The 20777-nt window shown below is 39.3% G+C and overlaps 1 protein-coding gene across 4 annotated transcripts in view; it reads right to left on the reverse strand.

The window, feature by feature from the left end:
* Positions 1-1184: 1184 nt before the first annotated feature.
* Positions 1185-20777, reverse strand: part of MED15 (mediator complex subunit 15) — a 35183-nt gene continuing 15590 nt past the window's right edge. For 2 of the 4 annotated variants that reach the window (XM_068654016.1, XM_068654014.1), the window contains exons 5-18: positions 20557-20772; positions 19630-19892; positions 18457-18828; positions 17259-17354; positions 12177-12296; positions 6794-6936; positions 6466-6593; positions 5434-5568; positions 4977-5040; positions 4742-4808; positions 4204-4364; positions 3833-3999; positions 2872-2970; positions 1185-2760 (exon numbers count right to left, since the gene is read on the reverse strand). In XM_068654016.1, the coding sequence (XP_068510117.1) occupies positions 2624-2760; positions 2872-2970; positions 3833-3999; positions 4204-4364; positions 4742-4808; positions 4977-5040; positions 5434-5568; positions 6466-6593; positions 6794-6936; positions 12177-12296; positions 17259-17354; positions 18457-18828; positions 19630-19892; positions 20557-20772 (2168 nt within the window). In that variant the 3' untranslated portion in view covers positions 1185-2623. The remainder of the gene's footprint in view (positions 2761-2871; positions 2971-3832; positions 4000-4203; positions 4365-4741; positions 4809-4976; positions 5041-5433; positions 5569-6465; positions 6594-6793; positions 6937-12176; positions 12297-17258; positions 17355-18456; positions 18829-19629; positions 19893-20556; positions 20773-20777) is intronic. The other 2 variants (XM_068654015.1, XM_068654018.1) reach the window with 2 other exon arrangements.

Consider the following 20777-nt stretch of genomic DNA (forward strand, 5'->3'; position numbering starts at 1 on the left):
ACCAATGAAACACTAGTGAACAACTTTGTTGAGAAGCAGAACTCAGGCTATTAAAAGAAGCTATCTTCAAACTGTTCTTGAAGTCAACACTCCTGTTCTTCATCTTGTTTCCTTACGACTCCTTTGACCTTTTACGCTGGACTTCCACAACAAATGTTCAACTGCTATTATCACTTCATTTCAAGTAAAGTTTGATTATGACTTCATTTTGTACACCAGTTGTTCAAGAAATGAAAGGATCAGGCTTCCGTATTTCTGATTTCACAACATACTTGTCTATTTCTGAAAGGTACGAATCCCTAAATTGTTCATAACATGTATTTTCTGAATTGATTTTGAAATGACAGTGCCCCTGACAGCTGATAAAGTACCCAAACGCTGATGATAATTTATTCCCAACTTGGTGCACCTTTCCAAGGATTTGGGAATAACCTTGCATTTATTTATTAATTTTGAAAATATCTATGCCTGTTTATGACAGTTTGCGCATCAACAGAAAAGAAACCCATCTATGTTGGTATCAAGCTATTAACCTGACGTGCTGCAGACACATGATCAACAGTTTTCAATATTTATTTCCCAAATGAAATGTTGTGGCATGGTAGGATGCCTACCCCACATCAACCTCTCAGTATAACATCTTATGTCGTTTTTGAAAGAAAACCACAATGACAGCTCTGAAAACTGCACTAAGGGAAGTATTGTAAACCTGAGGGACATTTATAGTATATTTTGCATCCATTTCCAGGTATGCTTTAACCAAATTAAGAAACAAATGCTATAAATGTCTGTTTTAGACCGTCTGTTTTAGCTTTAAAAAAGTCTCCATCCTCATTTCTTGGGTTATGACAATTATAGACAGACAAAACTTTTGTGATGTGAACATCTCTCCACCAGAACTGGATTGACGCCACTGATTCTTTTGGTGCAAAGAGGCAGTCACGTAACAGTACCTGTTAAAAAAATACATCTTTTGTTTGTAGACACCATTACTGATCTCTTGACCAGGTCTTCCAATTCACTATGAGAACAGTAGAGATAGTGTTGCATGGAATGAAGAGCCATGTATGATTTCTTCTCCTGACCTTCAAAGCATGAGCTTTCACTTACCATAGAACAAAGTAACCATCATCCAATGGATGCAACAGAACTGGTATCTGAGGATCAACATGGGAAGAGCAGCATAATGTTAGCATCCAACACAGGAATAATAATAAATTTATTACAATAGAAACAAACAGATAATGCATTAGTTCATATACAAAATACTGATAGCATTCTGCTGCCTCAGTCAGTGCTTACTAAGTACCCACATTTAAAAAATCCTAGAAGTTTTGACATCACACAGATTTACATAGGTCATTGCAATTTCATGACACTACCGTAAGAGAGTCCAGCTACTCTTTAAGGTTTGCTGCACAGTACAGAGAGGTGGAGCAGGATGTAATGGGAAAATCTGAAATTTTTCTGCACTAGGAAGTTGAGTGAACAAATTACAAGAATGGGAAAAAAAACAATCACACTATGCATGAATTTATAGTTACTCATGGCAAGTGTTCTCATTAGAAGTGCCCAACTATATACTAGCTGGTGACCAGCTTGAGTGCCCATCATTGCTCAAGGCACAAAACATTAGTTGTCATTTCTGTTCCTGTTTCTTCCTTCACTCTCAAAAAAAAAAAAAATAATTAAAAACAACACCATGTAGTATGGAAGCATTTCCACTAAACTGCATCAACTCCCCCAAGTAAGCCAGATGCCTTAGAGATTGATTCTATTCCATCAGTAAAAGACAACATATAGCTACAAGGCTGCTGGATTGATTTCTGGTACTAGAGCTTTAAACTGTTGTTTCACCACCACCTTTACACACACATATTCTTACAGGGGAAGTCAGTGTGCACACTGATATCTCCTCTTTCTGATCACCTCATTTTTGGAGCAAGAGAAATGTGGTCCATGCTAACCAAAAACCATTTATACAAAGTATCATTTAAAAAAAACTATTAAATATATTCTCTTCTATTTGGTCTCCCCTCTTCCCCAACATAATTACCCAGATTTATCTCACATATTTGAGGGATGCCCTTAAAAGGCTATAATTTATCCCATTCCTGGGCAAAGCTAGTAGGCAAAAGATTCCTTCCAAAACAGGGAAGTTCGCAAGCACATTATAGCTGCAGCTTATTTATTTCTGGGGTGGCATCAGGTCACAAAACATACAATGTGAAAGAAATACTGGCACTCTGCAAACTGAAGCAAATTAGAGCATTCTCTCCCTGCTTCCTCTTTTAACAATCAGACTCCCTGATGGAAGTCCACAAATAATTTCTTCTCTAAGAAGACAATAAAAACTTCTCCTAATACAGTCTCAAGAACCATATATACACATTTTGTATATTTGAAAATGCTGGCAAAAGTCCACAGAGGCAGAAGATAAAAAGCATGAAAGCTAAATCTAACACCAGGTTCTCTACTGAACCCGACACCTAGAAACAAAACAACATAAGGCTTCTTTCTTCTGAAGTAACCTCCCCAAAATGCCTGTGGTTTTCCAATGACACGTGGAAAAGGCCAGCTTTCAAGACCTTATTTCTTGATTCACGATTTAGGAAGTGAGATGTTATGCAGCAGAGAGGCAGGCTTGACGAATACTTTGTGCCCAGGTGTTTAAGAGTGCTGTGACTGAATGCTTGTCTGGAAGTTGCAATAGTTTTGAAGTCATGTACCGATACACTGACTGCAAGAAGGGATTGGCTGCTGGAAAAGAAGATAATGGATAGAGTTATAAATACACAGACACAGTCCTCAAATTTCCCCAACACTACTACATACACACGCCCCCAAAATGTCACACTAGCATCCTCATACCATACTGTCTAGGGTTTTTTATCCACAGAGGGCTCTGATCAGGATAGTCTGCTGGAACGCTGAGCTGTAGTGGCGGGACGTTTGGAAGATTCTTGTCATCTAGAAGGTAAGCACATTTCCCATCAGAATAAAGCATGTTTTGCTGTATGTACATTTTTTTCATACATCATTCAGCATGGTTTCTAGTCTCTGAGCACCAAGAAGGAACCAAGGTGTACTTTTCCATTTCTGTTGTACAGCAATCTCATTGCTCACTTTAACGACACTTAATTTCTTGTTAGGAAAGCCTGGCAAAACACAGCTCCATCTCTTAAGCATTTTTGCACATTGCCAATCATTTCATTAGCAGACCTTCACTAAATTGGACACCTCATTTTTGAGAATTAGGTGCCTTCTGTACTAACATTAAGATGAGAACAGTTCAGATTTCTCAAACAATGGGAGGAAAAAAATCTGTTTTCCCCATTGGAATCCAAAAGCAAAACAAGTTCATAGACAGTAACACTGTCTTCTTACTCAGCTGAGATAGAAACAACAAAGTTGTGATCTGAGTTCCTTTTTCGAACATACATCATTGTCAGTCATCATTAGTACAAATTGTGATAGACCCTTCCAGAGATTAACTCACCATTTCTCCATCCGACTCATTGGAGATGGAACAATTCTCACATATCAGCACAAATCAAGTCAAGAATCAAGACTGTTGCCAGCAATAAGTAATTTTCAAGACAACGTATGAGTCCACTGATTTCAACCCTCAGTACGAGGAACGGATTGTTTAGCATGAGTGAAATTTCCATGCATTCCCTGTAGCTCCTCTACAACACTGATAAGTACAGACTTCACACAGAAGTCACAGGTTAGCAAATTTTAAAACTAAGCAAAAAAAAACTTCTTCAAATTTCTAGAATCAAGATCAACAGTTCTTTCTGAATTCAGCCCTTCGTGTCTTCTCACTTACCTAGCTTGCATATAAGATGAACTGTTCCATTATTACTGCAATGCGAGGGGTCCAGGTTCACCAGGAATTTAGGATTTAACCTTGCAACTTCCCCTTGTAAGACATTTGGTATGGTTTGTCTTTCATCCTCTTCATATTTCCGCTTTCGAGGGGAGACAACTGGGGCCCTATGTAAAACACAATACACAAAAGAACTAGGTGAAAACATTATACCAACACCACATTTGTCGGATATTTTACAGGTGTAAAAAGGAAAAAGGTACAACTCAAACCTTGCCATAAACCCATCCATTCTTTCAACAGTTTGAACAAATATTTTTTTCCTAAAAAAAACAAACATTTAATACAAACATCTGGTTAAGGATACATACGTGATTGGTGGGCCATGAATTGCAGTCATAGCCGGCATAAATGTACGGTAAAGGGAATGGTTGAAGACTGGTGAACGGATGTTGGCCAAGACAGCATCCAAAAGTGGCTGACACAAGTACTGCTGTTTGGTGGGGGGCACTGGGGGAGGAGGTGGAGTAGGCTATAACACAAAAGGACCACATTTTCTCTTAATAGTCACCACAAATAAAAACATCTCTACAACTTTACAGCAGTAAACTTCCAACGCATAAAATGCAAACAATTCTCAAAACTGCATGTGGTAACATTAAGAAGTCTGCATTTTCCACTTTCAGAAGTATGTCCTGAAATCAGCAGCAAAAATTCACAGAAAGAATTACTCAAGTGTTCGCACAGAACACAAGGATTTGAAAGCTCACCTACAAGGTGATTTATGTGAAGTTTGCCCATTTTTTCCCCCATTTTCTTATTCTGTCCAGCTCTACTTGAAGTTGTAATGGCATAAGCAACATAAAAATGAATCACTTATCTTTTGCTAAAGCAAAGCAAAACACGTACCACAGCCATATCATTCTTCAGCTTTTCCAGAGCAATTTCACATTTCTGCAGTGTCTTCAGAGGGCATCTGCAGAAGAGGAGAAAGTCCGTCATCACAAAACAGTCAACTCAACTTAAGTGTTTCTGTTGCCTGAACCCTCCCAACCAACTTTAATACCAACATAGCTGGATGCTGAACAATAAATTTCTGAAAGAGTTAGGGAACCTGATATCCAGACAAAATGAAAAAAGTTACCGTTTTGAAGGATCAGTCAGGATATCCAAGAGACTCTTCATTTTACTCAGGTCCTTCTTCCTATCTGAAATAGTATCAGAGACACAAACATTGACTACAAGAACAGCTTTCACACTTACAGACGGAAATACAGGATGCTGTTAGAAGTGAAAACGTTAGCCAACACTGAAGAAAGCAGTGAGGATCAAAGATCTTTTATCTCACCATAACCCATTGCATAAGCTCTAACAGAATGTGTCCCAAAAACATCAGAAGTGAAGGAAGACTGGTGGGAATTTAAGGATGAGGATTTTACCCACTCTTCACAGTAAAATTTTACATTCCTGGGGAAGAAAGAGTAACTGTCACTGTCATTTTTAATCCCTGGAATAAACCATCACAAAAAGGCAATGCACTGCTCTTCCATCAGAAGAGAGAGTTGACAAAGAAACACATGACTGAATACAAGGAAGCTCACCTTCGTTTTTATCTATTTTATTGATCATCCTACGGAGTGGTTCAATGTATTTTGATAACTGTTTGAGTTTCTCCAGATACTGTTGCTCCTCTGACTGGCTAGAACTGGCTGGACTCATGACAGAGTTTGGATTTCCTGCCAAGAAGTAACGACTGCATGTCACATGGATGATAAAATATAGTGCAGAACAGCATTCTCACATTTCAGACTCTAGATTTGAAATGCAGAAACTCAAAGCATAGCTCAGGTCAAATACATAAATCCACAACTGGATGCGCATCAAAGTTTAAGTTCTTGTCCAGTCCTCTCATCTTTTTAGAGTAATTATGTCAGACAGCAAATGTTACAGACAGAACAGCAACTCCCATTTATTATTTTTATTTTTTTCCTGAAAAGGTCCACATTCTCATACACGTATTTCCTAGGTCTTCATTTTGCCTCACTCTGGTGCATTAAACACTACACCAACACTGAATTTGCTGCAGTATTCCTTAAGCCCATGCTTTCTAATCTGCAGAGCATACAACGCTGGTATGAGAAGGAGCCAGTATGTTACTTCATTTCACAGTATCAAAAAGTGTTTATTACAACCAGGGTAAAGAAGTGCACAAGTGTCACAGTACACCTAGGAAGGTGTTTTAGAGGAAAGCAGTCATTAAGTGATTATTTCCTTTACAACTTCACACCATTGCTAAGGACTCCTTTCTGAACGTACCCAAGGAATCACTACAGTTGTAAAAACTTGCTTAATTAAAGAAAGTACCGTCCTTTCTTTCAAAACAACAGGGAAGTTGGAAAAACCCACTATATAGGTTCAATGATGAGAAAATGGGTTTCAGTTGATTTCAATAGGAGATATTCATGTTGTGTAACATCATACATGCAACAAACTCACTACTTGCAATGCTGTCTGTTTATCAAAGCTCTTTAAAGCTTCAGTCATGCCAAATAGTAACTGTAATAGTTCCTAAAGGCCTGTTATCAAAATATACCCCAATTCATGGTCTGCATTATAGACCTCAGGTCATTTACCTGGAGTGTTTAAAGGACCTGGGGATGGGACGCTAAAGTTCTGAGGTGTTCGTGCAGCTGCTGGGCTCTGAGATGGTTGTGGAGATGGACTGGGAAGAAAGCTGCTGGGTGATGGAGCTGGACCAGAGCTGAAAAATAAGAATAAGTTTAAAAAAAGGAAAAAAATGTAAAATCAAACCTGCCAAAGTCTAACAAGGAAGCATGATCAGCCTGCAAACAGATAAGCTTTTAGTAACCACTGCTACGACATGTTGAATGCTTCTAAAAACTTCACCTCTTCACCTTTATGGTTTTGACAAAGGTCTTCAAAAGTTATAGTCTAGCTCACCTCACATTTGAGTTTGGCTGAGAAGTTGGTTGGCCTGGTTGAGGAGATGGCTGTGGCTGTGGTGGTGGAGGCATTGATTGGGGTGTCTGAGCTTGTTGGACAGGAGATGGGGATGACATCATGGTAATATTGTTCTGGCTCACCTGAAACAAGGAAAAAGAGTAAGATCAACAACAACAAAAGGGAGTTGATGATGGGAACCTAAATTAAAGGTTTTATCTATGGAGAGAAGCATATCCTCAGCCCTACAAGAAATGAAAGCATTAGTTTCCTGTTCTCGTCCACAATGAAACAGTCTCACCTGTATCTCTCTTGAGGATATTATGGCAGTACTTCATATTGACTTCACTAGAAATAAACGTTAAAACTGCATGCAATCAGATAACTGTTTCTCATTTCCCAAACCAACATATTGCAGTTAAAGCGTCAGAAGTACCATCCGAAAAACTTGTGCTTTATTAGAAATAGGGTAAAGAAGAGCAGGGGAAAAAAGACAGTTCTAACTTGAGAATTAACAGCCATTAAAAAAAACTTCTTGTTTTGGTATTTTCATTACAGCCTTCAAAGGTGTGTCAGATTTGTCTGTAGCTTCTCAAGCGGTTTTCTTCAAGAGGAAAGAAGAACAATTAAGTAAACGAAACCACCACCACGTTGTTTAACTATACAGCTTTGCAAGTCTGGGTGGAATGTCTGGATGGAGAAGTGTGAAGCAGCTTTCTGACCTGTGGAGAATGATAAGGTATGCCTAAAGAGCGAAAAGAAAAATAAGGAATTTTCAGAACAGCACCAAACTCCAGGCAACAACGAAGCTTATTCTGCACACTATAAAGTCCAAGAGCCAGGTGACGCTCAGATTAGAGCAACCACTCGTGTATGTTCATTTCATGGTCGTTTTTCCCCTTCATCAATTAAAAACAAACAAAAAATATCCTATACCAGCCAGAAACATGGTATAGTAATGCAGATATTACATAAGCATAAAGCACATAAAGAATTCTTATGTTTTTATGTATGTAGGCTTAGGTCATCAGTCACACTAGCCTGTAAGACCACATATTGTGACTCAGTAACCGATGCAAACATTCTGCAAGTCCTCAATTGGCACCTTTATGAACCAACAACTCTTTTTCCATCAGTATAAACTGTTTTTAAGCAGAAGTCCCCTACCAGCCCTAGACACTTCATGGGCACTGTCAGTTTGGTGCTGTCCTTCATTCAGTCATTACTTATCTACCTGTATCATCCAACTGTTTCCAGGGGACACTGAATGCAACATGATTTGCTTTGTATGGAATATCACATTACAGCTATGTAAGAAAAGCATAAATAAATGATGGGCCCAAGCACTCCTCAGCTAGGTGCAAATGTAAAACTACTAAACTTGAAGATACTAGTTAACTACAGCACAGTTTAAAATCAAATACAGCCTGCAATACTATGTGTTTTTTTTTCCAAAAAACCTTCATTAGCTCCATTACCTTCCCAACCTCCTCTACAAAAGTAACATCCAGAACAAGATTCATTAACAACCTGTGTTCACTCAGCAGTTGGAAAAATATTTCTGAGACTGAAAAGCATGATCTACTTCCTATAGAAACCAACCACCTCAGCACCAAAAAGAAGCTAGAATGAACACTCCAAAGAGTACTCCCTGTAGTTTTTTGCTATTCTATTTAATGTTCTTCTAAACAGCAAGTGATTTAGAACTTACCCATAGAGGTGTTGTACCCATTTTCATCAAGTCAAACTAAGATCACTTTTGAGTGGTTTAGCACTTCTTGAAAACCATGCACCTTTAAAGCGTCTCAAGCTGGTTACATAAAATCACTTTTGAAAACTTAAATCCTTGTGTTTTAGGAAGGAAGGAAGGAACAAAAAAGATTGCATTAAGGTTTGTGCCCAGATTCAAGCCTCTGTATCTACTTCAACACCAAGGTCCCTTTACATTAGTTTACAAATGTTGCAGAAAACCAAACAAAAGAACATATAGCACCTGATATAAGCATAGAATACATTAGTGCTGTCATCTTTTTAACAGCATTACCTCTTCTCATTAAGTACATACAGAGGCACACAGCTTTCCTTCTTACAACAGGTTTGCTCTCTGATGGTTTCATTTCAGAACTCTAAAGGCTAATATCTAATATCACACAAAACTGTGATACTTTCAGTAACTTTTACTCAAAAGTACGCAGTTCCAAACTCACTGCCTTATTTTTCTTTGAAAGTGGTTAATTTGCTACACAATCATTTTAGATGTCTTTGTATGGTTTAGATATAAAGATACCTTCAGCTTTAGATTTCCACATTGTTTCTGGGACACGCACTGAGAATATAACAATTTAATGAAATTTCAACTTCTAGGGAATGCTCTTTACAACAGACTCACAACTACCACAGCTGAACATGACGCAACCCTGCAGTGACCTGATCACAACACCGAAACCTATCTTTGAAGTCCTGCCCAAAACTTACTTATGCTTGCATGACAAAATTTTGTGCTCAATAATATTCACTAAATCAAAGCTATTCCTAGCGTTTAGAGTATAACATGCTGGAAGATAAACTTAGCTATGAGGCCTACCTCCACTTAACTAAGTATCAGGCAAGGAACAGCACTCAGTAGACAGCGCTGAGTTTTTCAGAGACCCTCAGTAGCAAGCCAGTACAATATGCAGGAACTAAAAGCAAGGAAAAGGAGTCTGCAATGAGGAAGCAATAGGTAATAATGAGGAAGAGCAGAAAGAAACTGAAGTAAAAAATCTAGAAAGCATTTTAAACTACTGTACTTACAGTTTCAATGTTAAGCCAGTAAGCACAGCCTTGCCTACTCTGTAGCAAACTGGGTTTAAAGTTCACCATTATGTTGCTTTGCAGGACAAAGCAAAACCTTTGCAAAAGGTTTTCCAAGCCTTTTGCCAATCCTTTTTTTCAAAAGAATTCAGATACCGATTTCCATATTCCCAATCAGGACAATATTCCTTGCTTTATTTTAATATTTAAATCAGTTTGACTTTTTCCCTAGATTTTCAGTTTGCTGAAGATTTCTGCACCAATCATAAATTGGAAGTCCATATAAATGCAGACTGCAATAGATTTGTAGGTAGAACTTGGAGGTTTTGACACTAGAAATACAACAGAGAGATTGGGATTAATACATTAGTCATCTAATTGCTAAAACAAAATCTAACCATAAGATTAACCTTTCAAAATTCCTATCAGTAGGTTTCTTGGACCAATACAAATACTGTGTAGGAAACTTTCCTTAGCTGTTTAAAAAGTGCTGAACCTTTTTTTTCCCTTAGTGTTCAAGAACTAATATTGAGTGTAGTTCATGTATGGTAACTATTCAGGCAAAAGCAAACTTCAGCTAAGGAAAAAAAAAATCTAATTAATAGCAAGAGAAATCAACAACCTACTGAACGAAAAGAAACCACTACAGAATTAACTGAGCCACATTAGAAGGACAGAGAAGAAGTGTGTCATACGAGATAAAAACAAATAGCCAAGCAATATGGATATAACATCTGGTTCTTCTGGTGAAAGGGACTCTTCACTGTAATACCAAGATTCTCATCTAAAGTGAAAGGACATTCAGAGCCATCTATCATGAAGTCTAAAGACTTCTTAATACTGTAAAGAGATGACAGAGTCTTAGATGAATAATACCAGATGTAAGCTACAACCATTTGTCTCCTATTGTGAACAGCTTCAAGAGCTCTGATGACAAGGTAATTAAACATATCCAACAGATAATATTATTTAAGCATTTACAAAACTAAAGAGACATAAATAACACTTCTAAATTCCGAATCACCTAGAACCTGACAAAATGTTTTGGCACAGAGCACTAGAGATTCACACTGATCCAGAGCTATCAATTGCATGGCACGTCAAGCTGTCTTTAAAACAATGCTTCCCACTAACAAAATGATGACTTACTCGCTTAGCCTACCACATGTTTAGGAGCCATTTTCATAAATAAGTTTTTTCTTCTTCTTCCTTCTTTGGTTGTTCAGTTTTCTACAACATTTTCACAGTCCTTGACATGCTACTAAGAACTCTCCTTATTTACTGATTCTCCTGGTGTCATAAATCAAAGCTCCTCAACAAGCACAGACATGACAGCACTAAAAGGTCATCCCACAGCACTGAACGCTTTAACTAGAGCCCTTCTGTTATGACTCAAATATAAGCCAATCTAATACTTAAATATCCATTGGAAGGCCTCACTGTCAGTCCAAATCAGACTGTGAATACTTCATACTGGAGGTAATTGTCTCAGTGTACATAAACTGCTACAGCAAACAAAGCTCAAAGTAAATTCTCCTTTGATTCAACAGCTATATCTGGGTTTTATTTCAGTTAATATAGTCACCTGGATAGAAATGACTGACTATCTGAAACCAGAAGTGACGGACATGCTTGCCTAGGTCTGCAGAATCTTTCTGATCACATTATCTACCTTAGTAAATACCTGCGAAGAATGGGGCTGTCTCTACTAAACTTGATGCAACAGAAATAAGCAAAAATGCAAAAGTAAAGAAACCTATAAGCAAAAGGCAGCAGTGTTAAGAAGTAAAATTAGTAAGAACTCATTTCTATTTCAGTCCAGTTCTCCCCACTCCTGCTCTCCTCCTCCTGTCCCTCAAAAGAAAGATTTTGCTTGTTGAACAGGGCTGTGAGGTCTTCAGAAGATCAGGACCTACACCATGCAGATGCAGTACACTGACCTCAAGCATCTTCCAGCAACACCTGGCTAGGTGCTGACAGCCTGCTTACATAGGTTCTTCTCTGATACAGGTACAAGCGGAGCCCTTTTGGTAGTTCCTCCTTCACAACTGTGAAGGAAGAGAATAGTTTCATTTTTCTTGGTCCCTGATTACATGCAAAGATGCTACTCAAACTGAAACGAGCCAACTTTGCTATTAATGAATGAAGCACCTGTAAAGAGCATGAGTACATGATAAGTAAGTTCCAAGGCAGAACTCAATCACTGCACTGCAGTACTGACTTGCAGCACTTCTGGAGACTCTCCAAAATGCACATTCATTGTGGAATTTCAACAAAGACTGAACAGGAACCCGGAAGCTCTAATTTGTGACTTGAATCAGTTATAAACATTTAAATATTCTAAATGCTAAAATAAAGATCTACGCCACTTTAACAATGCTTTATTTGATATCCCATGCTATCAGAAAACATGTTGTTTAAACCAAAAAAGGATCCATGGAAAATCTGAAGAGCCCAACACCCTAACACCGGCAAGTTAGTTGTTCCATGAAAAAGTGAACTTCCCCTTGCTTGGAAGCAACTGCTACACAATCACGTATCGAATGCTTTGTGCAATACCTGACACAATGTGCTTTGACTCAGTAAATACCTGTGGCATTTGCTGTCCGCCCAAAGGAATGGAGCTTGGCGGTGTAGCAGACACTGCGGTGGTAGGCGGGAACCGTGGTCTTATTTGCATCCCACCTCGGGCCATAGGTGCGGTGATCATCTTTGAGGACAGAGGGACAACAGACAAAAGTAATCGCAAAACAAGAAATGCAGTGCACTGGCAGGATGAGAAGCACATGCAACCTCCAGGAATTAGGGGAGAGGGGAGCATGAAGGGAAGGTTAGTGAGCTTTTCTCTAAAGGTTAACCTAACATGCTAGCTTATAAGTCAAACTCCTTTTTACACCTTTTCTATCTATTTTTAGAAAGCATCCAACAAATTCTAGATATCTCGATGGTGCTGATAGATAGATTCAGATTTGTAGGTCAAAGACTGACAAAGCTATAATTTGCAGGAGGGGTTTTTCCTAATTTTGCCTGACATCTTGAATTTCTAGAATTCTTAGAGGTAAGTTCTCCAAGACAGCTGTCAAGAATTCTCCATATAAGAAGCTTCTTTGTCTCTATAATGCCATAGGTTTCTGATGCACCTTCCCACACTGTTGGACTCACAGGATTTAGGAGTATTTGCATATGCCACCTTCCATTCTAAAAGACTCCAGCAGACAGTTCAGCAGCAACTGCTACCAGCAATGCTCCAGTGAGCTGTCCAACAGCGAGCAAAATTTCAGAGTAACCTATGACACTATAACACCAGGACAACAAAAAGGACTTATTTTTGAAAAAGCTATTTCCTTCCTTTTGCACCCCACAGAATAAGTCAATTATTTCCCTGTAATTTCTGTAATTTTGACAAACACCCATTCCTCTATTGCTAAGCTACACTAAGACTTGTTGCTATGAGCCCGTAATCTGCTTCGAGCTCATTCTTGCATTATTTGATTCTTTAGTTGTATAGACTGAGCACACCCTAAAAGCATAATCATTTAGAACAAATACTGCAGGTTAAATTTTGAATTAGAAATTACTCTAAAATAGTATTAGGATGTTGCTCTGCAGTGTCTAGAAGTGCCTTTCAGACCCATCAGCCCGAATGAGTCACACAGTTTTAATCATATGTATCTATACTATCTATGAATTTTAAGTAACGGTAGACTTTAATGTTATACCACATATGCTGTCAATTAGAGTACAATTTAAATTTATGGGAAATACAGCATATTTTTGAGGTAGCACTCAGCTAACTTTGCTAATTCACTTATCAGCAAAAGAGCTTCCGTTTGATATTTTAAAGATCTACAGTAAAGGTCTCTGGACCACTTTATTATTTTTTTCCCCCAGAGTATACATCACCAAGGAACCTACACAGGCTCTAACTAACCTAGGAGTTAAAAGAAGTCTCCTTTCAGTAAAGGATTTGGGGCATTCTTGCTTAGTGTTCTGTGCAAATGGACTGAAGCAGCCAGCAACATGTCTCTAGAGAGTCAGAGAATGCATGTGCTTACAATTGTTAAAAATAAATAAAATTAAATACAACATAGCAAGACTGAAAACAGAAAGCAATAACTGATAAAGAAAATAAGTGTCAAATTCAGCACAACTGTTAGTTCACAACATCAGAGCAATGCGGTCACTTTCCATCCAGGCAAAGAGGGATGGTCAGAGACAGGATTTCAAAAGGAAAACAAATGAGAGCGCTTCAGACATCACACACACATGCACATGTACACACACAGCATGCAACAGCCACCACAAGCAAACACAACAACCCAGCACTGGCACAAAGCACAGGTGGATGCTACGAAGTGCAGTGAAGAGCTACTTTATCAACATGAGAGCTGGTGAAGCAACACAACCCTAACAAAAAAAAAAAAAAAAAAAAAAAAAAGGAAATTGCTGGCAAAAATAAAATAAAACAAAACCTTCCAGGCACAATCACCCCATCTCAGACCCTCGTGAATGCACATGGATCTCTGGAGCGTGTGAAATCCCAGGGATGTTACGGTGACTCACATGTCCCATCTTGGTCCCGTTTTTCATGCCACACCACCAAAGTGTGCAGATTTAGATCACTTCCTCCAAGGCCATGGAAATTAGAAGTATATTAACTGTCTGGCAAACCACTGAACACCAGTGGGACAACTCCGATTCAAAGGCTTTCAGCTGTTGTATCATAGCCGAATGAATGTGTGCACATGCACATAATTCTGAGTTTTATTCACATATTTTTGAAATGTGTGCTTTGAAAAGGAAGTGTATATATAAAATGACACCAATTCCACTCTCTTGATGAAAGTAATTTATTTTTCCCTTCTTCCAGCCTATTTACATTTATGAAACCAGTCACCCTTCAAGAAAGCAGCAGGGAAAGCGGATTGCAAAGATTGCATCTGTTTTATGCAAAGCAATGCATCTACAAAGGAGTTCATCAGATAGTCTAAAAATGGAAGACAGCTAGAAGTGTTCAGGTACTTTTGAGAAACATTTAAACTGAAGGCAAATCCTTCTCCACAGCTGAAATTGAGAAATCGATTTACAGAATTGAGAATTTTACTCAAAAAAAAAAAAAAACGAGAGCAAGCAGAAGAATGGAGTATCTCTCCACTGTAAGATACAGACCTCATTATCTGATTAAAAAATGAAGTGCAATGTAACTATTAGAATCCTGAACCAGTAATTTTCTTGTATCTAAAATCCAAGGATTCAGAATTCCTTCAATATGCAGCTTCTGGTAGGAATATACACGTACCATGACACTACCACTCCACTAAAGGCAGGCCAGCTCTGCTTTTCAAAGAGCAACAGCCAATTTGCATTCTGAGCACCTGAATGAATTGCAGCAGAACAGTAATTTAAACATTATTAATACTTAACTCCAGTTGATTACAGAGTTTTCTCCTGGTGCTCCAAGCACTTCTGTAGCACTCTGTGTCACTAGGACACTATTTTGCTTATTTATCAGTTTCACCTGTGAGTTACATAGTTGTAAGGACTAGACATCCAAGCAGGATAACATTCACCTGTGTCTTTATGCCTTCAGAGAACTCCAAAACTTACATGTATCCATGTTTGAATTTAGGATTGGTTTTACTTTTATGTAGGAATGCTGAACAGAAACTTTATGGAAAAGGAAAAAACACAGGCACATCAACCCAAATTCCCAGACTGAAAGCCCCTAGAGACCAAGCTTAAGTTTAACAAGCAAGTATTAGGACAGGGTTTGTTGATAACAAAAGCTTCCCAAAACCAAATAAGGAAATCAAGACAGATTTATTAAAATAAAATCTAGTGCCAGTGGAAAATGGACTAAATGCAAAGAGAAATCTACTCTCAAGCTTCTTATAAATCAAAGAAAATGTAACCATGTTCTCAACGCCAAAGCTGCATTGTAATATTGTACACAACCATGAGCTAAACATTATATACAGAAAATTGTTATACAAGTATAAGAAACCGGTTTAATCATTGGACTTCACAGCATCTAGTGAATTTTAGTAGATTTACATTGTAACAGCACAAACGTAAATGTAAGTCTGGCTGTGTAGTTTTCTAAACTCCATATGCAATAGATAATGAGCAATCCCTGCTTGTTATAAATAAAGTTGCAATGCAAAACCAGCTGTCAACCATCTTATTACCCAAAACTTTTCAAATGCACTGTGCTGTTAAGCCACTGGCATATAAATTCCCTAAATTGGACAAGAATTAAGGTGACTATGTAAACAAAATCCATCTGTTTAGAGGTTGGAAAGAGCACCATTACCATTAAGTTAGTAAAAAGAAAAAAAAAGAAGTCAGTCTCCTTTTAGGCAGCCTAAGTCCCTGTAGCTTTCACCTGGAAATTATTTAAGAAATAAAGAAAAGCTTTAATTTGCATTTCAACTGTAGAAGAATTCCATATTACTGCCAGCACTGTACCAACTGTACTTACCACTCCTCAGCTTTTACATCCTATGTTACATTGGCTCAAGCAAAAGGACCAGAAACAGAACATAGCCACCACCAAGTATGTGGGCCACATGAGAGTTAACATGGTACAAGACACTATTCCTGATAGCGGTCTGTGAGATGAATGTTGAAGAACCAATTGTTATCCCTCTGTCCATGCAAAAACTTCTAATGGTCTTACTGAATCTAAAGCATTTCTTGTGTGATGAAGGGGAAATGGTGCAACACCTGAAATGGCAGAGATCTTTTTGTATTGCCAGACATTAATCCTGGTCAACCTCTTTTTATCTATCTGCCTCAGTCTCTCCATACACAAAGTGGTGATAATTGTACTTACCGTGTCTGTAAAATGTCTCAGCATGAAAGACTACAGAGGCAAACCATGAAAGACTATTTCATATTCTTGTGGAAAATGGGATGAGAGGTTCAGCTCAAGCCATCCCCAATTTTTCTCCCCCGTGTCTCCTTCATACCAGACACACATCAAGGAACAATCACTAGGGCTACAGCTGTATTGCAGGTTAAGAACAGTGTATTAGACAATAAGCTTTCAACCAGCCTTTTTTTTTTTTTTAATTGTAACTCTGCACTTGTGACACATGCCATTTTTTCTTGACAATTCACATCCAGAACAAGAGCATTCTAAATCTACAGCTCATTTCACTCAGAAAAAGAATGAAAGATGAAAGGAATGAAAGGGGAATACTGAGAGATTTGACTATCTATATTGCTTTTTATGCTTGGTACATGGAGATGGAAGGTAGATCACATGTGAGTTAAGATAGCAGGCAAAGACTCACAGCATGGAAATCAGTTGACAACAAAGCAGTCACCTAGGAAAGTGTAACGAAAAGAGAGGCGATACACTCCAGGAACCAACAGTCAAACTTGCAGTGTGACCACAGAAGGCCCTCTTACTGTTGTGCATTTGCGTATCACTTCAGGCAACAATCTTACCTACTCAGGACAGAGAGCATGCACAAAGAGGTTGTCCATGAAATCCTGCCTCTGAGTCCGGGCAAAGGGGAAGCAGCATAAAAGCCCACATCCCCTCTGTATAGCGATGACTGCTCAGACCTCATCAGAAAGCCACCAGAGACCCATTTCCATGCTCGTCTTTAGCATGCACTTGCTACAGGCCCGTACCTAAGGACACTGCCTCCAGGGTTCTTACCTGCCCTGAAGCTCCCATCTGAGCAGCTTGAGCCTGAGCTGCTTGCACTGCTGCTGCCGCCTGCTGCTGCTGCTGCTGGACCAGCTGAGCTCTTACCTTGAGTATAAAAAGAACAAAGTAAACACGTGTACCTGATCAGTGTGTAACATTTCTCTTTCAGTTGCTTTGACTATACTCATAAAAAGGGGAGTTTTGGAGACAAGACTATAAGATCAGCTTCACTTATCCATCTCTAGAAGCGTTTCATGAACTTTCCTTATGAAAGCAAGTTCCCATGCTTCTAACATTCGAAAGTCTTCTCACAGACTGTGCACTCAAGACGTGACTTCCTGCAACTTCTCTGTAGTGTAAGGTCTTCTTACGACAATACTAAATATTTCATCTTTCTGGCAAACAGTTAACTACATGTGATGATTCCTCTCAAGCATAATATTTTAAACATATATTAATGACCAGCATTTCAAATGTCTATGCACTCATTAGGACAAGTCAGAGGGATGTACGTGACATTTAACTACTAGCTTAACTGGTAGAAGCACATAGTGGGTACTCCATCTATTCCATAGGGGGGTCAAGAATTTCTCAAGAGTGGCTGACACTTCACTACGCCCCAGCAACACTCAGAGAAAAGCAGGCTTCAGAATGACATCTGAGCTTTTTGCTCAACAGCACACAGCACTCATGACTAATGCGGCAGTTTGAGAAGCTGCAACATTAACAGGATGACTCAGCTTCTAAGATGAAGCAGTAAGACGTTCACAGTAAAACCATCATCTTGTCCACATTCTCTTCAAGTCAGGAACTACTAGTATCTTAAATTTTGTCCAAAACTTCTAAACGTGGCAGCAGAAGCAAAGCCAGTGTGCTGAAGAGCCAATATTGGCTCCAGCCACATGCACTAGGTGCCTCAAAGCACTTGCTAATATTCAAGAACAAAAATAATCAAGGCAGTGATTTTTTTTAGATTCATAAATGGTTTTCACACATTTATAGAATCCCTGATCTTCGCTGATACTAAGTCATTCTCTTCTGACAGGTCCAGACATAAAGCTTTAAAACCACCATACTCAACCTAACTACAGATCTCTTAAAAAACTATGCTTTTTTCTCATTTTTGTTATTAGCAAAAGTCAAGGAAACTTTTTATTTCTTTAGAGGATCATAATGAACCAACAATGAAATGGTCACCAGCCCTTACCTGCATTGCTTTTAATTGCTGTGGTGTGAGAGTAACAGGCATAACCTGACCAGGAATTTGTCCCGAGATTGCCTGTGCCTGAGATACCATGGGCTGGGGTTGAGGCTGGGATTGTGGTGGAAGCTGAGACTGTTGTGCCTGAGCAACCTGCTGCTGCTGCTGTTGCTGCTGCTGCTGTTGTTGTTGCTGCTGCTGCATCTGTTGCATCTGCTGTTGCATTACTTGTTGAGGTGGCTGCTGCTGTAGCTGCTGCTGCGGGATTTGTTGCTGTTGTTGCTGCTGCTGCTGTTGTGCCTGCATAGCCTGCGCTGCCTGCAGCTGCTGCATTTGGGCAATTCGCTGTAGTTGCTGTTGCTGCTGTTGCTGTTGCATCTGAAAAGCAGGAAAAGCCAGGATGCTAAAGCTTCCAGCAGTGCAATGGTAGCCTTATTTTTATAGCGTAGATGAAAAGCAAACTGAATCCTGATATATCAGGCTGAGTTTTCAAGCCTGTATAGAAAGCCCAGACCTCTTATTAACTCACTCTCCAGATATCTCAACTCTATGTAGTGCATGTTCTGTGGTTTCACTATTCCAAGCTTTTCTCACTATACTAAAATAGTTTTCAAAAGCAAAGATAAGTCCATCACTTTTTCCTTTACAAATGGGCTCAAAATCACTTCTTAAATGTAATCAGCCTGCATCAGCACTGCCATTTACCAGAAATGCACAAGAGCATGACAGCTGAGGTTTCCTCTTCTGCTCTTGTGCCTAAGGATGATACATATAAGTGCTCAGTACACATTTTTTTAAAGTAGCAATCTGTAATTCACACAATGACAAAATAACCACTATTTCTAGAATAATACAGTGCTTTTAATGCAGTGCTTTTAGTTCTTTACCACACCCCTGTTCTTGTCAGAATGAAACAATGTCCTGATGTTTATAAAGAGAAAGAGACAGGGGTTTTTAGTTCTCTATTATGGCAGAAGAAAGCAACCAAAAATCCTCACTGTTAAACCTTCCTTCTGGGTTGTAATGTAATGTTGCCAGTCTAAACTGAAGTCCTATCCCAAAATGTATTAATAATGGGAAGAGCTGATACTCAGTACTTCCATGCAAGCTAAATTTCACTTGACAAGTAACTGATCACAGATCACCCCGATTGCCATTGTAATTCTTGTCTGTCATCACCTGCTGTTGGTTTTGCTGCTGCTGCATCTGCAGTTTCAACATGTGCTGCTGCTGCTGCTGGACGGCTTGTAACTGCTGCTGTTGCTGCTGCTGCTGTTGGGCTGCTGCAGCTGCTGCTGCCTGCTGCTGCTGGACCTGAAATTGTTGTTGCATGGCTGACTGCTGGGCCTGGAACTGCTGCTGCTGCAAAGCCACCTGTTGCTGCTGGAATTGCTGCTGCTGCTGCTGTTGCTGCTGTGCTATCTGCTGAAGCTGAAGTTGGGCTAAAAAGAAGGGAGGCTATGCTTAACACACGAAAGCCAAACAGTAACAGAGACAGTTACACAGTCTAACTCCACAATAATCAAAGATAATCGCTAAAGTATAAGATACTCATCGCTTACAGCATATACTTTTGCATCCTCAAACGGAGTAAGTACATTAACAGCAGAATTGATGACACTGCCTACTATCTCTACAGTCCCCTGCCTGCATTTAGTCAGCAACTGAATTAAAAGTGTAAAAATGTGCAGAAATTGTATGGCTCTGTGGCCACCTGGAAGGACCACAACAGGATCACACCTTAGTCTCCACAGAATTCTCTAAGAAATAGAAGCTACTGAAGAAAACATATGCAGAGAGGCCACCAGCAGGAAGAATAACAGCCATAGAAAGTATACGTGGGTTTCACAGAACAAAGTTGCGAAGTTGACATCTTTGAGGATGGGAGAAGCATTTGCTCATAGAAGAGAGGCTGTTCCTCTCTATGCTAAGGACGACATTTATCCCAGTAAGTAGCAGTGTCTGAAATGAACTCTTCCAACAGTTCCCTTGGCTGATTTAGCCAGCAGTATGAAATTCTTTCAGTACCCTCTCCTTGTGGAAAAGAGCTATTTACTGAAAGACTGATCCAACAGTTTCAGTGGTTGAAACAAACCAAACACTTACTCTGCTGAGTAGCTGTAGAGACACCAGGCATACCATGAGGGGCCATTCCCGAGGTCCCAGGAGGCTGCTGCTGCCCTGGGAGACTCATCTGTTGCCCCATTGGGCCAAGGCCACCCATCCCAGCCATTGGTGCTCCTTGAGCTCGGGAAGCCATGCCCATTCCAGGTGCTCCTGCTGGGGGACCCCCAGTCAGATTCTGCAAGGCATTCATGGGATCTATA

Source organism: Anas acuta, chromosome 17 (assembly GCF_963932015.1).
Source record: "Anas acuta chromosome 17, bAnaAcu1.1, whole genome shotgun sequence".
In the NCBI taxonomy this organism is placed as follows: domain Eukaryota; kingdom Metazoa; phylum Chordata; class Aves; order Anseriformes; family Anatidae; genus Anas; species Anas acuta.